Here is a 16,964-nt window from a genome sequence, read left to right as displayed (position 1 = left end):
TTGGGGATTTTTCATTTATTAATTGTGAGGCAGAGGTTGTGTGAACACCAGATGCCAATCACATACCACCAGTGGATTTGCGAGATTATAGGACTGGGGAAAAAAATGAAGGTTAAGCACAGTGTACAATAGAGATTACTTATGGTAATGAATTGCATAATTTTTCCAGACAGAGTTGGATTAATGTTCATCCTAAAAAGAGATTACAGTAGGTCTGATTCTTGCAGTAAACAAATACTAAAGCAGATCATTTATGTTCAAGATATGAATCAAGAGTCCTAAAGAATATATGATTTATCACATACAGGGGGAAAAAATAACGTGATCTACTAACTATACACATGAGATGCGCTAGGGGTTTGTATAAGAGTAGACTGTGTACTCTGTTACAGGTTCTTCCTCCAAGTAGAACCTTGAAGAGACAGTCAGGAATTTCAGCTGTCACAGACCAACAGCTGCACCCCCAGCTCTGAAGCACACCCCTCCCTGCCATGACTGTCATACAAACTGATTCTGCCTGTCTCATTAGCATGTCACTTGGACCCTCATGAAAGTTATGGGGTATCCCAAGGCAGCACCATGTGTCACTACTTTGTGCAGTTACAGTGTCTGACCCTCAGTGTTTGCTCATCATTTTTGGAGTGTGAGTAGTGTGACTTCTGCTTGTTTTTATGGCAAATTCCAGGCAGATTCTCCATTTACCCAACTTAAGAATATTGAGCTCATTTTTAGAATGATTTGTTTGTAGAGTGTATTTTTTGCCTTGAATTTTTTTTTAAGAACACAATGCCTTCTGCACATGGATTTCATTTTAACACTATAATAGTAGTTCTTTATTACAAAAAAATAACAATGCACTGAAAAGGGCACATCACCTCTGTGGGATTTTTTTCTCCCAAAATGTTATAACCTCAATCTAATCATGAGACAACATAAGACAACCCAAATTGAGGGACGTTCTCCAAAGTAAATGACAACTGATTTTCAAAAGCAGTGTTTTCATGTCATGTGCAAATTTGAAGATACCAGTGTCCAAACCCCCATAATCTCACCACCTGTAAGTAATGACCATGAACATCTTAAGGTAAAGTATACCAGACCTTCCTCTGAATTTACATTCTCATATTTTCTAGTAAAATAATATTATGCAGTTGTGCCTGTGGTTACTTACTGGTTTATTAAAGATATATTTTGGACAAATTTCTCTGAAAAGGAAATATTGATGGACTCTGTGAGGTGAGCGCCATGCACCTCCCCCCACCCATCCCTCTACCTGGAGATATGGACTCAGGGCAGGTGGTCTTCACAGCCTCCAGCTCCTGCTACTGCTTCTCCCACCTCTCCTCACCCTGTGTGTCCATAGACACCATTGCCTCAGCCCACCAGGGACCTGTAGTCAGGGAGAGGCTCAATGTAAGGTTTTAGTTGTCATCTTCAACAGGGCACATTCATTCGTGAAACTTTCATGATTTGCTCTAATGAACCTCTCTTGCTAGGTTTGAGGATGAGAAGTTTCTGGAGCAGCTTTTTCACTCCATCGACAAGCTGAAGGGAACATGGTATACTCCACTCAGTACCGCTCCCCCGGCTTCTTAAGTTCTGCCTGTCACAGGGCAGGAATCCCTGATCGGTGTATGTGGGATGGCTCCAGGTTCCACATATCCTCTGCGGGGCAACTCTTCTGTCCTGGAAGAGTTCCAGGGCAGCACAAGGGGGCTGCCAGACAAGGTATCAAGATTGTTGCCAAAGTTCATGTTCACGTTAGCATCCACCATCAGGTTTCCTGCCTCTAGCTTTCTGTGGACAATACCCTTCTAGTGGCAGTACTGCACAGTGGACTCTACTTGGTGGAATTTGCCGTGGGACTATTTCTTTTCATGCTGCCACGATCCATTCAATGATCGAACACCTCTCTTTCACTAGCATACTCCATGACAAAGTAAAGTGTTTCCTCAGTCTCTGTCATTTCAAATAATTTCACAATGTTGGGGTGATTCAAGGTCTTCATTATTTTGACTGTGTGGGATAATGTCTGGAGCCTGGAGGAGTTCTGCTGATTCAGCACTCAGAGTCTCCAGGTGCTGGACATGTCACTTGTACCTCCAGGGAAGGAACTGAACTGCCCCTACGTGACTTTTTAAAACGGTTTTATTGTACTGTATTATAGATACAGATCCTCAGCTTGATGACTGTTCACAAATTGATCTCACCTACTTAGCATCCAGATCAAGAAACAGGCTATTGCCAGCTCTCCAACATCTCCCTCTCCCCTTTCCAGTCACTTTCTCCATGAGGGTGACCACTATTCTGTCTTCTAACAACACAGATTACTTTCGGTTGTTTTTGAACTTTACATAATGCGACCATGCAATATTAAATTCTTTATGTCGGCTTCCTTCGCTCCATATTTTTGTGAGATTTGTCTATACTGTTTACTTTATTATTCTAAATGTTGTGTAGTAGCAGCCTGTTGTTTATTTGTTTTATCACCCCTGGACCTTTAGGTAGTTCTCAGATTTTGGGTGTTAAGGGCAGTGAGGCTCTACAAATTCTCGTTCAAGGCTTTTGTTGAACATATGTATGGTTTTCTGTTGGCTATGTACCTAGAAATGGAATTACTGGCTTATAAATGTTTTTAGTTTAAGTAGATACTGCAGTTTGTATCAATTTATACATTGGTCAGTACTAATACCTAGTATTGTCTGCCTTTTTTAACCTCTTTTTAAAAAAATTGAAACAGGTATTAATCTCCTGCTTAAAACCTTTATATATATATGTGTGTGTGTAGCATATATATATACTTACATATATATTTAACCTCTTTTTAAAAAAATTGAAACAGGTATTAATCTCCTGCTTAAAACCTTTATATATATGTGTGTGTGTAGCATATATATATACTTACATATATATATTTTTAGAGTAGCTTGAGGTTTTCAGAAGAATTGAGAGAAAATTGCAGAGTATTCCCATATTCTCCTCCACCCTCAGTTTTCCCTACCATTAACATCTTGCATTAGTGTGGTGCATTTGTTACAGTTGATGAGCCAAGCTTGATATTTTACTAATTAAAGTTCTAAAGTTTACATCAGGGTTCACTCGTTTTGTGTATTCAGTGGGTTTTGACAAACGTATAGTGATATATGTTCACTATTACAGTATTACACAGAATAGCTTCACTGCTCTAATAATACCCTTTGCTCCACCTGTCTGTTGCTCCCTCCAAACAACTGGCAACCATGAATCTTTTTATGCTCTCTATAATCTTGCCTTTTCCAGAATGTCATGTAGTTGTAATCATACAGTATGTTGACTTTTCATGTTGGCTTCTTTCATTTAGCAATATGATTTTAAGTTTCCTCCATGTCTCTTTGGGCATGATAGCTCATTTTTTTCTTTGTCACTGAATAATATTCCATTATATGGATATACCACAGTTTGTTTATCCAGTTACCAATTGAAGGACATCTTGGTGGCTCCCATGTTTTGGCAATTATGAATAAGGCTGCTATAAACGTTTGTGTGTAGATTTTTGTGTGGACGTGTTTTCAACTCATTTGGGTAAATGCCAAGGAGTATAAGTACAGGGTCATATGTTAAGACTATATTTAATTTTGAAAGAAACTGCCAAACTGTCTTCCAAAGTGACTGCACCATTTTGCAGTCCCACCCTCAATTAATGGAGTCTGTGTTGCTCCTCATCCTTGTCAGCATTTGGTGTTGTCAATGTTTAGCCATTCTAATAAATGTGTAGTAGTGTCTCATTGTTTTAATTTACGATTCACTGATGACATGTGATGTTGAGCATCTTTTCATATGCTTATTTGCCACCTCTATATCTTCCCTAGTAAGGTGCCTTTTCAAATCTTTTGCCCATTAATTTTTTTTTCTTATCATTGAGTTTTAAGATGTCTTTGCATTTGTTGGATACCAGTCCTTTATCAGACATGTGTCTTGTAAAGATTTTTATACCAGTCTGTGGCTTGTATTTTCATTCTCATAGCAGTGTATTTTGCAGAATAGAAGTCCTTAATGAAATTTTTTTTTCGTGAGTCATACTGTGGGGGTTGTATCTAAAAAGTAATTGCCAGACCCAAGATTACTTATTTTTTCTTCTATTTTATCTTCTAGATGTTTCATAGTTTTGTATTTTATAATTAGGTCTTTGATTCATTTTGAGTTAATTATTGTGAAAAGTATAAGAACTGTGTCTAGTTTCGTATTTTTGCATGTGGATGCTCAGTTTTTATAGCACCTTTGTTGAAAAGACTACCCTTTTGTCATTGACTTGCCTTTGCTACTTTGTCAAAGATCGGTTGACTTTATGTATGTGGGTCTATTTCTGGGCTTGCTCTCTATTCTCTTCCATGTATCTACTTGTCTGTTATTTTAACAATACTGCACTGTCTTGATTACTGTGACTTTATAGTAAGTCTGGAAGTCTTGAAATTTGAAATTTTTAGTTAAGGTCAGTCTTCCCACTTTGTTTGTTTCCTTCAATATTATGTTGGCTATTCTGATCTTTGCCTTTCCATATAAACTTTAGAATCAGTTTGTGGGTATCTACAAAATAACTTACTGGGATTTTGATTGGGATTGCATTGAATCTATAGATCAAATTGGGAAGAACTGGCATCTTGACAATATTGAGTCTTCCTTTCCATGTACATGGTATATCTCTCCATTTCTTTAGATTTTCTTTGATATTTTATCAGAGTTTTAAAGTTTTTCTCATATGGGGTTCATACATATTTTGTTAGATTTATTCTTAAGTATACATTCTTATACTAAGTATACTTAATATTTCATATTTTGTGCTAATTAAATGGTACTTTGCTTTTAATTTCAAATTTCAATTGTTCATGGCTGGTATATAAGAAGCTAAATGACTGTTGTAACCTTATATCCTGCAGCCTTGTTATAATAACTTATTAGTTCCAGGATTTTGTTGTTATTTTGATTCTTTGAGATTTTCTGTATAAACAATCATGTCATCCATAAAAAAAGACAGTTTTATGTCTTTTTTCCCTATCTGTATACCTTTTATTTTCTTTTCTTGTCTCACTACATTAGCTAGGACTTCCAGTATGATGTTTAATAAGGGTGGTGAGAGGGACATCCTTGCCTTGTTCCTGATCTTAGTGGGAAAGCATTTAGTTCTAACCATTAAGTATGGTATTAGCCATAGATTTTTTTGTGGATGTTCTTTATCAAGTTGAGAAAGTTACCTTCTGTTCTTAGTTTGCTGAGAGTTTTATCATGATTGAGCATTGGATTTTTTTTAGATTGGTTGATCCCTTAAGTTTCTTTTGTTTTTTATTTTATCATGGTAAGAACATTTAACATGTGATCTACGCTCTAAACAAATTTTTAAGTGTACAGTACAGTCATGTGTCACTTAACGATGGGGATACATTCTGAGAAATGTGTCATTAAGCAATTTCGTCATTGCGGGCACATCATAGTGTGTACTTACACAGATCTAGATGGTATAGCCTACTGCACACCTAGGCTATATGGTATAGGTTTTATAATCTTATGGGACCGCTGTCATATATGCAGTTTGCTGTTTACCAAAATGCGCTATGTTGCGCATGACTGTATCTTATTATTTACTATAGCTATTACGTGATACAGCAGATCTCTAGAGTTGTCATATATGCAGTTTGCTGTTTACCAAAATGCGCTATGTTGCGCATGACTGTATCTTATTGTTTACTATAGCTATTACGTGATACAGCAGATCTCTAGAGCTTATTCATCTGGCTTGAGTAAAACTTTATGCTCATTGATTAATAACTCTTTATTTCTCCCAACCCCCACCCCCTACTACCACCATTCCACTCTTTGATTCTGTGAATTTGAATATACCTCATGTAAGTGGAATCAGGCAGTACTTGTCTTTCTATAACTGTGGCTTATTTCACTTAGTATGATGTCCTTAAGGTTCATCCACATTGTCTCATACTGCAGAATTTCTTTCCTTTTAAAGGTTGGTAGTATTTTATTTTATACATATACCACATTTTCTTTATCCCTTCATCTGTTGATGGAATTTAGGTTGTTTCCACATTTTGGCTATTGTGAAAAGTCCTGAAATGAACTGTAACTGAGTGTTAATATTTCTTTGAGATTTCGATTTCATTCTTTTGGATAAGCACCCAGAAGCGAGACTGCTGGATCATATGGTAGTTTTATTTTTAATTTTTTGAGAAAACTTTGTACTGTTTTTCATAGTGGCTCTCCCATTTTGCATTCTATCAGTAGTGTGCAAGTGTGCTAAGTTTTCCACATCCTCATCCACATTTGTCTTTTATTTTTTTCATGATAGCCATCCTAACATGTGTGAATTGTTATCTCATTGTGGTTTTGATTTGCACTTGGTTGATGATTAGTGACTTTGAGCATTTTTTCACATACCCGTTGGCCATTTTGATGTTTTCTTTGGAGAAATATCTATTCAGGTCCTTTGCCCGTTTTTATTAGTTTTTTTCCTATTGAGTTGTAGTAGTTCCTTATATATTTTAGAGATTAACCTATTGTCAGATATATGGTTTGCAAATATTTCTTCTCATTCCATAGATTGCCTTTTCACTCTGTCGATTGCTTTCTTTGCTGTGCAGAAGCTTTTCAGTTTGATTTAGTCCCATTTGTCTATTTTTGTTCTGTTGCATGTTCTTTTGGTGTTATGATTTCTCGGTCAAGAAATCATTGCCATGACCAATGTCATGAATATTTCCCTCTATGTTTTCTTCTAGGAGTTTTACTACTTCAGGTCTTATGTTTAAGTCTTTAATCCATTTTGAGTTGATTATTGTGTGTGGTGTAAGATAAATGACTGTTAGATTTTGTTAAATGTTTTTACTGTATTTATAGATATGATGAGATTATTTTTCTTCTGTAGCCTATTGATGTAATGGATTATATTAATTATTTTCAAATGTTGAACCAGTTTTACATACCTGGAATAAATTCTACTTTCTTATGGTTTGTAATTCTTTTTATACATTGTTGGATTCAATTTGTTATTATTTTATTGAGAATTTTTGCATCTATGTGTATGGGAGATATTAGTCTATAATTTTCCTTTCTTGTGATGTCTTTGTCTGGTTTTGGTATTAGGGTAATACTGGCCTCAAGATGAGTTAGGAAGTATTCTCTCTGCTTCTATTTTCTGAAGACATGGTGGAGAATTTGGTATCATTTCTTTCTTAAATGTTTCATAGAATTTACCAATGAGACCATCTGGGCGTGGTTGTTTCTGCTTTGGGGCAGTATAAATTATTGACTCAATTTCTTAAACAGATGTATACCTATTCAGATTATCTGTTTCTCCTTGTGTGAGCACTCTGAAGGTCCCCATAAGGCTGGGCTCTTAGGAATTTTTATCTCACAAGCCACTCCTTGTTCAGTCTCTAGCAATCAGTCAGTTACCCTGTAAGTGCTCCTACCAGTTGATGGCTCCAGCAGCAGCTTCTGTTCCCAGAAGCTGTTCTGTTAATCTCCATATTTGCCTCTTTCTGTAGCTTTCAGGGCAGTGTCTGTCCTGTGACGTCAGTTCTCTGATGGATCTAAGAAGAGTTATTTATTTTCAGTTTGTTCAACTTTTTTGTGTGTGAAGACAGGAGTGATGTCTTCCAACCTTATTACAGACTGGACCAGAACCTGAAGTCCCAAATTGAGATTTTATGGTTTTTTTTTTTCTATTTTGCCTTACATAGTTGATAACTGGTTAATAATTGAGTAACAACCAATTAAAATGGTAAAATCAGACTCTATTTGTAAAAACACCTAGATTTGCATTTTCTTTTCTAAACAATAAATATTTTTTTGAAAACCTGTAATTTGCAAGGTGCCAAAGTAGGGCTTATGAATTCAAGGAGTTATAAAGAATGATCTTGGTGGAAATTCCTCTCTATCGCTCATCTGTCTGGGACAGCAGCTCTTCACATGACCCATGTTCTCCAAATGCTGAGGTCAATATAGCCTCTGATGTCTAAACACTTTTATTCATACAAATACTTTAAATAAATATGTCTGAATTGTCCATCCCCCACGGGGTGGGAAGACCAAGGTCCCATGTCAGACGCACAAGAGTTTTTTTATGATGTGGAATGAGGAAATGGGTGTTCTCTGGCTCCACATCCTGTTGAATTCTCTGTCCACCTTCCTTTTTTTTTTTTATTTTGCCTCTTGGACGTGCAGTTTTATGCCTCAGCTATACACTGCCCTAATTCCTCTACATTTTCACCTACCACTGACATAAGCTTAAGCACATAAAAGACATATACAGAGTAATTTAAGATGAAAATCCCATGTGGCTCCTGGGCCAGCAAAAAACCTGTTAACCATAATTTCACACCAAAATCTCCAATTTTACTTCAACACTATACAATTCATTTTAGCTTTTTTACTTTCCATATTTGTATCTTCTTCTCCAATAGCTCCTGTTGTCTCCAATATATTTCTCAATCTCCCTGTGTATGGTTAGTCTCCCAATCCGGCTGGGCTGGCAGTTCCCTCACACATTCAAAGGATTGAGAGGTCTTTCAAACCTGGGCAATTTCATGAAAGGGTAGATGAGTATGGAGGGTTGACAAATGAAACAGTTCAGGCAGAGAATGGATGAGCAAAACCACTTACATACAACTGCTTACAATATATGAGTAGCAGAGAAAACTAATCCCGCTCTGTGTACCAGCTACTTTCAAATACTCTAGCTCAGTCCATATGGTAAACCTCTAAGGTTAATATTATTATTCTCTTTTATAGGTGAAAAAACTGAGCACCTACATAGATAGTGTACCAGATTTAAGATCTCCCATTGTGCAGAAATGTAACTTCATTTTTCTGTAAGTCAACTCACATTTCTCATGAGCCCCTGTGTCTGGTAGTGGCAGAAAACCCTTAACATTTCTAGTGAAATTAGCTCAGTCACTTCTAGTTTAAAACTTAGTCTATTTTGTATAAATATTCATTAAAATTTAGGCTTCTTTCTTCTTCTTCCTTTTTGTTGACCTGATGAGTCCTGCTGGGCAGACGTTCACGTTGATCGTCTGTGGCTTCCCTGGGATGCCTCCTTAGCTAGGTCTTTGGGAGTATCTCTCCCTTTGCATCCATTACTGAAGTGTCTCTAATTGGTTACAATTCCCACCTCCTTTCCAGGCAAAGTAATACATTGTGGGCTGTGTTTCCTTGGTCCCACCTGGCCTCTCGCTGAGGCTGCTGGTATGCCTAGACTCAGCCGTGTCTTCCACACACTCCTCCTCCTGTGGGATCTCCCATCTCCCATTCCATTTCCCTACAGTGAGACCTCCTATCCTCAATATCCTGACAACCATGAGAATTCTTGATTAAGAAAAGAACATTTTTAAGTATACTCATGCCTGCATTGGAGCTCAGGAAGAGTGGGGGAATAAAGACTGTTTCAAGAATTCAGTTCCAAGAGCCACAATGAGGCAAATTACATTTTCCAATGAAGTTGCTTCCAAAGTAAGTCAAGAAAAGGTAAAACAGAGAAGCTCTGAAAGTGCCTTGTTCAACAAAAATGTTTGTTGAAAAGATCGGTATTATAATCAAGTACTGTAATGCACACCAGTTGTGTACTTTCTGAAGTTTTAACTATACTCACAAAAAGAAAATCTTCATTAATTATACAAAATAAAAAATGATTAAGACACTGTTACAGATATTAGGTCACGTAATAAATTTATTACATCTTTAATGACTTTTAATCAATACATAATTTTATTTTTCCTCAATTGGTGTGCATGTTTAAAGGTTGCTCACCACTTATTTAGGAGTTTTTACAATAACCTGGACAGCTAGCCTAAAGTGGTTACAGGAAAAACAGAAAAGAAGAAATTAGTTTAACAAGTATAGATTGCTGTAGAAAGTGCTAGGCCTTTTTTTTTATTATTTTATTTTTTAAAAGGAAATTAAATTTTATTAATATTATTTTTTACATTCTAGGATGTTGTTGCAGAGCAGTTGGGAGGGAAGGGGAGAAGGGAGAGGGGAAAGGGGAAGGAAATGGGATGGAAGGAGACAGGAGGAGGAGGGGTGGGATTGAGGCTGGTGGCACCCCCCTCATTCCCACAGGGGAGACCAGGGGCTTCCAGTGGTGGTGTGGTCATTGCTGGGCTGGGTGCAGAGGTCAAGGGGGTGTGGAAAAGCCCTTGCCCCCAACAGTCCCAGCTCAGGAACCCGGGGACCTTCTTGCTGCAGCTGGGTGGTCATCACTGGGCTGGCTGCGGGTGTCGGGGGGGCGTGGCCAAGGCCCTCATCCCCCACCCTCAGTATTGGTTGCATGTGTTGAGGGGGCATTGCTGAGGCCCCCGGCCCTCCCCCCTTTCTGGCTTGGTATCCAAGAGGACTACCAGTCCTTCTATGTGTTGTAGGTGTTCTTTGGTGAAATAAGACCTATACTAGTTAACATGAAACTTGGTCTCTGGTTGTAGGTACTTGTTTTTTTCTTTCAGTTCTGTGTTGGATTATTTGCTGTTCTCGCCATTTAAACTCTGCCCTGGAACTATTTGTTATCCTTTGCTTACTTTTAAAATGGGAGAAGTTCCTGTGGGAACCAGTACTTGAAATGTGCAGTTGAGCTAGATTGCTGCTTTGCTGCTGATTCCCTGAGGAAGGCTTTTTGTGCAGCTCAGGTTTTAATGGTTGACTTTATAGGTACTTCCACCTCTCGAGAGATCAGAAACTCTGGTCTGGGCCTGAGTCTTTTCAGCAAACTGCACCCCATGCAATTCTATAATCCTGACCAGTCTCCTCTGAGTGGTCGTTTGCTGATAGGGGTACAGATCAGCTGTCCTTGCTGTGCCCCAGTGTTCTCCTGGTGGACCCATCTCCCCCACCACCCATGCTCCAAACGCTTCCCATGGGACAGGCCATATGCTAGTGCCTTGCAATGACTCACCAGCCTGAGTGGTTCCCTTTTTTCAGTTGTTCTGGCTCCTCACTCCTGCATGGGTCCATGGGAACCCTATTAGTGGTCTCACTGGCCTGGGGGTCACCAAGGCCCTCTTCTCCCCTGCCGCCTCCAAGCAACTTCATCTGTAGGGCACAGCTGCGGCTTTTGCCAGCTTCTGCTCTGTGCACTCAGCAGCTCCAGCCTGGACACAGCCAGGGCTCAAACAGTCTGAGTGGTTTTTTCTTTCTCTCATCGTGACTTCTCCTGCCTTTCATGCACTCTGTAGGTCTCTCCTCCTCTTCCCCTGAGCTCTAGTGGCCCCAGCTTGGCTGTTGTTGCTTTATTGTAGTTGTAAATTAGTTGATTTGTGAGACAGAGTGATGCTGGGGACTGTCTATTCTGCCATCCTGACTGGAAGTCCCTGAGCAGATGTTTTAGCTGAGGGACTGCTGTGCACACTCCCTCAAATGTGGGCTGGGGTGACTCTGGGATGTTAGCTCCACATTCTGGGATGTTCCATTTTCATTACTCGACAATGGGCACCAGGAGCAGGTCTGGCATAAGCACTTCTCAGACAACACTGCCCTATGGAGCACTGGGTGGTGGGAATTGGGAGGGGTAGGGTGGAAGAGTGGTCAGAACAGACTGGGATGCGTGTGGCTAGGGTGGCAGGGTGTGGCCCTAGTTCTGCAACCAGTCTCTGCCACGTGCCTTCCTGCTCAGCCCTCGGTTTCCCGAGGGATTGGCTTCATGCTGGGGCGACGTCCCCTGCCCAGAGAAGATGCCAGCGGAGGCCCTGCTGCTTTCTCCTTTGCTTGCTTGGGGCTTCCTCCAAGGCCTCCCTCAAGACCTTTTGGTTCTTATCATCAGCAAACACTCTGTGTGCTCATCTTTGTTATCTGCAGTTACTCCCTTGAGTGGGTCTGCAGGGTCAAGGGACACGCACCTGACATTTTAATCCAAAGGTCAAGCCCTCTGCAGAGAGGCCACCTGGCTGCCACCCTGTCCCTGCCCTGCTCCTGGTGCTGGACCAGTGAGAGGGGGGCCCCCAGCGGGCCGCAGCAGCTCCCCTCTGCCCAGCCCTGGGGCGTGCCCCCACCCACTGGACTCAGGGGGTTTGGAGCCCCTGCCACTCGCTGGGCCAACCGCATCCCCACAGCGAGGTGCCCCCTGGCCCGGTGTGGCACAGCGAGGCGGGGCAGAACCTCAAGTGCTAGGCTTTAAATGTCTAGGGGAACAATATGCAATAGGCCACAGACAAATTTTTTTGTTTGTTTTTGTTTTTACCTTTTTTTTAACTACAGGTGTAGCATAAAGATGAACTTCAAATACTACAAGAAACCAAGTATCCTGTGTTGGTCCACCCTTTCAAATTTCAATGTGCTTCTGTTCAACGAAAAGGAAATATCTTAAACATCTTTTATATATTATACCATTCTATGTATTTAGATTCTTCTCCAATATTTGCTTCTGGTTAAGTTTGGACTGTACTTGACGTTTTGCACTTTAAGGTGTGTCCTTCAACTTGTATGGAAGAAATTGCAAGTACTGATGCCATGGTGTATACACAGAACTTGGTTTAATAATTGAGAATGATTTGTGTAATTTGTATAATTTCTTAGGCGCATTTTTGTAGTCCCTTAAATAGTAGCGAGAAGACTTGAGGAAGGTCATATTGTTTAAGTGAGATGAAGAAGAGTATGGAACATTGTTCTTTTTAGCTACCCATCATTGCTTTAGGACCTATTTCTTTTAAGCTTTAAAACTTGATCATCCCCAATAAGCATTAAGTATCTTATATCCTCACTCAGCACTGGGCAGTGGGTCTTTCATTTTCAAAGTCATAGAGCATGGGAGAGACAAATAGCAGTATTTGCACTGTGCCATGTTTCAGCAGGTCTTTGTGGATCATTATGGTGATGTCTTTCCTCTCTAAATAATTTTTACAAATATAGTGATGAAGACAGATTTCTGTTATCTGTCTTGGATGGGTCATAAGTTGAACTAGCACTATATTTTTCCTGGAAATATGCACAGTTGTGACATGGTGTTTAATAGTCTTAAGCTTACTGCTGCCAAAATAAACACAGCAGTGAGAAATGATGACCCTCTCATCTTTGTAACAATAAAATGGCTTTCTAATGCACTTCCCTAACACTGAACGTTAAGTTAATATTCCCTTGGATTGCCGAGCCCCATCCATTGCCCAGCCCCATCCATTGCCCCTGCGGAAACCCTATGAAGAATACAGCTTTTGACTGGATGACAGAACATAAAGGAGGAAATTAGTTGCATTAAATTAGAATATGACAAAAAGCCTTTTTAAATCTTTGTCACAGTGTAACATTCAAGCAACAATAAACTAAACAAAGTAAAGGTAGACCAAGGAAGAACGTTAAAATTTGAAAAAATTTTGTGTACTAGATCACTTGCAAATTTGAAAGGGTCATTGATAGGCAGCATGTGGGCTATGGCCATTTCTAACTTGGTGATCCTACTATAGAATCATATGTGCAGTCCCTTCATGTTTAATATTTGGATAGGAAATTAACTGTTACAATGTTTTCTTGGTTTTCTTATACTTCTCAAAGAAGCAAATCTCTTGCTAAAGGCTGCATTCAGGAAAATAATGGGGAAAAGTATGAAAAATAAGATCAACGTTTCTATGCGGTGTTTCTTGTTTTCCTATTTCTAAGTATATGTACTTAAACAAAAGGCTACATTTTGTAAGTTAACATTACGATAAATTATCTTCTAAAAAGAGAAAGAAAAATCTTTACTTCTATCACAACTCCAATTTATTTTGTTTTAAATTTTCCCCTGAAAGATCTGATGTTTATTTTTTAAGTTTAATTCTACCATGTTGGGTTGTGGGAAAATAAAAGCTTCTGATAGGGTTAATCTAGGTATATAAAAGTCCATGCTGGGTATGATTATAATCTTGATCTTTGATTAGATTTGAGCTAGTAATATCTTGTGATTAATCAAAATGGGTTGCACTGCATGTAGTATAAGTCATCTTCACAGATGGGCTAGAGAATCAGAGTTCTTTGAATATTTGTTTTAATCCCTTCTAGGATAAAATGGCTTTGTTTTTTGTTTATTTATTTATTTATTTATTTACTTTAAATCAGATTGAGCTCACCAAATAAATGACTAGGAAGAAATTTTGAAGTGCAGTTTCGCTGGGATTATAGATCAAAAAAGAAAAATCTTGTTTAATTCTTAATACTTTAAGGGATGCTTTATATGTTATAAAAATGTGTTGTTCAATTATTACTAAAATTTAACAAATAATACTAATCATTTGTTGTTTGAATAACAAACTGTATAAAAGAATATATCAAAATATACCTCATGAAAATAATGTTGAGGTTTTTATTGTTCTCAACAGCCTAAAAGATTTTTTAGGATTAGTAATTGTTCCTCTTCTGATTATGCAATTCCAGTCTAGTTGACATCTGATAACAAAGAGCTTTACTTTGGCAACTGAACTGTCCGACATCTGACACCCAGAGCACAGCAAGAGCTCTCAGATTCACACGTAATGGCAATGTTTACTGAATGAGTCTGTCAGTTCAGGCAGTGAGCTGCTTTGATGGTGTGTTTTACTAGGTTCACAGGTTGACTACTTTTCCTAGTGGGATAGGGTGCAGCTATGGGTGCCAGGGCTTGTGTCCTGGGGTGCAGCTTGCCCTTAAGTAGTTTTATTACTTTAGGCAAATTTGTTGACTTCTCTGGCTTTGAGATCCCTTACCTGTAAAAATAAGGATTGTACTAAAAGCCCCCAAGGTACCTTCTAGTTCTAAACTCTGTAATCGATGAATTCAGTGAAAAACTGTACAATAAACATTTTAATATAACTTGCACATCCTAAAGAACACACCTCCATTTACAGTGTTAAGTACACTTAAGCAGTTTAAAAAAATCAGCTTTGTATCTCATGAATATTCATAACCAATAAAAAAAACAACAAAAAGACTATATTTCCCTGACAACTAATGATGTTGAACATCTTTTCAGGGGGTTTTTTTGACATTGTGTATCTTCATTTGTGAAGTGTCCGTTTAAGTCTTTTGCCCAATGTTTTTGGTTGTTATATTGAGTTGTAAAATTTTAAATATATATATTATATTCTAAAAAAAAGTTAAATTCCATAATACATTATCCTCCTAAATCTTTCATTTATAAGAATATAATTGAAGATTTCTTAAGATTAAAAAAAACACCAAACTTCATACCCTTTATTTGTGGAAAGACCTAAATGCCTGTGCATGGGTTGAGATTTAAAATAAGATGAGGTTAGTTTGAGTGGGTCTACACATATAAAAACACGATGCTAATGTAAAACAAAATTGTCAGTAACTGAAATATCTTGTTTAAGTGATTTCCAACCAGCAGCTTGACTAAAACTTAGATTTGGCTTGTCCCACAGCACATCACCAAGCACATCACCAAACACAAAGCAGACAACTGTAAATGTTAGTTAAGACTAAGTTTAGGTCTTATTGACTAAATGTGTCAAGTAGTATTTATAACATGACTTGTGAAAGACCAAAAACTTCAGATAGCTGGCCATTTGTTTTTTTATCAGCATTATACCACACTGACAATTTAATAGAATATATTATATAAAACCGTTGATTTAGTTTCCTAGAGATCCCCATAGTCACAGACTCATCAGGCCTACAGGTGCCTACTTAGGGTGATGGGAAATTGAACATGAAGCAAATAAAACAGATTGTGCTTAACTGTCAAGCAGCCATTCGAGCCTTGCAAAACAAAATTCCTCAAGAAAGTTGCTCACCAAAAGTTGTGAATTGAACTGTGTACCCCAGAACCATACATACTGAAGAAGCTCAGTTACACATGTCTATAGTCATGTAAGAACCATTGAATGAAAGAATTGAATGAAGCTGTGCAATTAGTGCCAATTACTTCTAGACTGGAGAGATAACCACGTGCATCAAAATAAAAATGATTCGACCTTTTCTTTTTTCTTTTTTCTTGTAGGAGACCTGGCGAGCCTCCATTGATAAGAGGTTGGCTCCCTTATGTTGGAATGGCCCTGAAATTACAAAAAAATCCCTTAGGTTTCATAAAATCTCTTCAAAAGCAGCATGGTGACACTTTTACAGTTCTCCTTGGAGGTAAGAAGCTCTTCTATTGGTACTTTATATGTGTCATCATTTCTCACTTGTTCTTTAATGTCGTTATCTTTTTCTCTGGGCACAAAGTGGAATATTCGTGTATTATTGTTTTATTTGTAGAGTTAATGCAAAAAAAGAAAAGAAAGAAAACCCCACATGTTTTGAGTACAGTAATCCTCACATTAAAAAAACATTGCAGAACTCTCCTCGTGGTACCTGGGAAACCACCCTCTCTGGCCATCACCTGTCATTTTGGTTTAGTTTGGCTTGGTTTTAAAAATAGTAACAACAATAATAAAAAAAACTGGAATGTATTTTTGTAATCAGTGCCCCTTATTTTGTAGAGCAGTTTTAGGTTTACAGAAAATTTAGCAGATAGTTCAGAGAGTTCCCATGTATATCTCCTCTCTCCTCTGATCACAGTTTCCCTAATTGTGAACATCTTGTATCATTGTGGTATATTCGTTACAACTGCTGAGCCAATATTGGTACATTATGAAAAGTCCACGGTTTACAATAGGGTCTACACTTTGTGTTGTACAGTTGTTTGTGTTTTGACAAATTCAGAATGTCAGGCATCCACCATTACAGTATCACACAGAATAGTTTCACTGTCCTAAAAATCCTCTGTGCTCCACCTATTCATTTCTCTTCCTTGCCTGAATCCCTAGCAGCCACTAGACTAGAATGTATTTTTCACTTTAAAATGTTCATTATGCTTCAAACTTCAATTAAATGTTTACCAAAAGAAACAATCAGCAAGATTACTGCACACCCCAAACATCATAGGGTGGGAAGAGACGCTGGAATGTTCCTAGCTCATCCTCTTTGGGGGCCCAAGCTATCCAGTTTTTTTTTTTTTTTTTTTTTTTTTTTTTTTTTTTTTTTCCGTT

At 38.3% G+C, this 16,964-nt stretch overlaps 1 protein-coding gene across 1 annotated transcript in view; it reads left to right on the top strand.

Moving 5' to 3' along the window:
- The first annotated feature begins 1,064 nt into the window (after positions 1-1,064).
- The window catches only part of LOC103608506 (25-hydroxycholesterol 7-alpha-hydroxylase), a 48,540-nt gene continuing 32,640 nt past the window's right edge, over positions 1,065-16,964 (top strand). Inside the window, exons 1-3 of the mRNA XM_008592936.1 lie at positions 1,065-1,084; positions 1,497-1,559; positions 15,935-16,071. Of these exons, the coding sequence (XP_008591158.1) occupies positions 1,065-1,084; positions 1,497-1,559; positions 15,935-16,071 (220 nt within the window). The remainder of the gene's footprint in view (positions 1,085-1,496; positions 1,560-15,934; positions 16,072-16,964) is intronic.

The sequence above is a fragment of the Galeopterus variegatus genome, unplaced genomic scaffold, assembly GCF_000696425.1.
Source record: "Galeopterus variegatus unplaced genomic scaffold, G_variegatus-3.0.2 Scaffold8497, whole genome shotgun sequence".
In the NCBI taxonomy this organism is placed as follows: Eukaryota; Metazoa; Chordata; class Mammalia; order Dermoptera; family Cynocephalidae; genus Galeopterus; species Galeopterus variegatus.
Note: the sequence above shows the minus strand (reverse complement) of the source record. Positions and strands in the feature narration are given on the sequence as shown.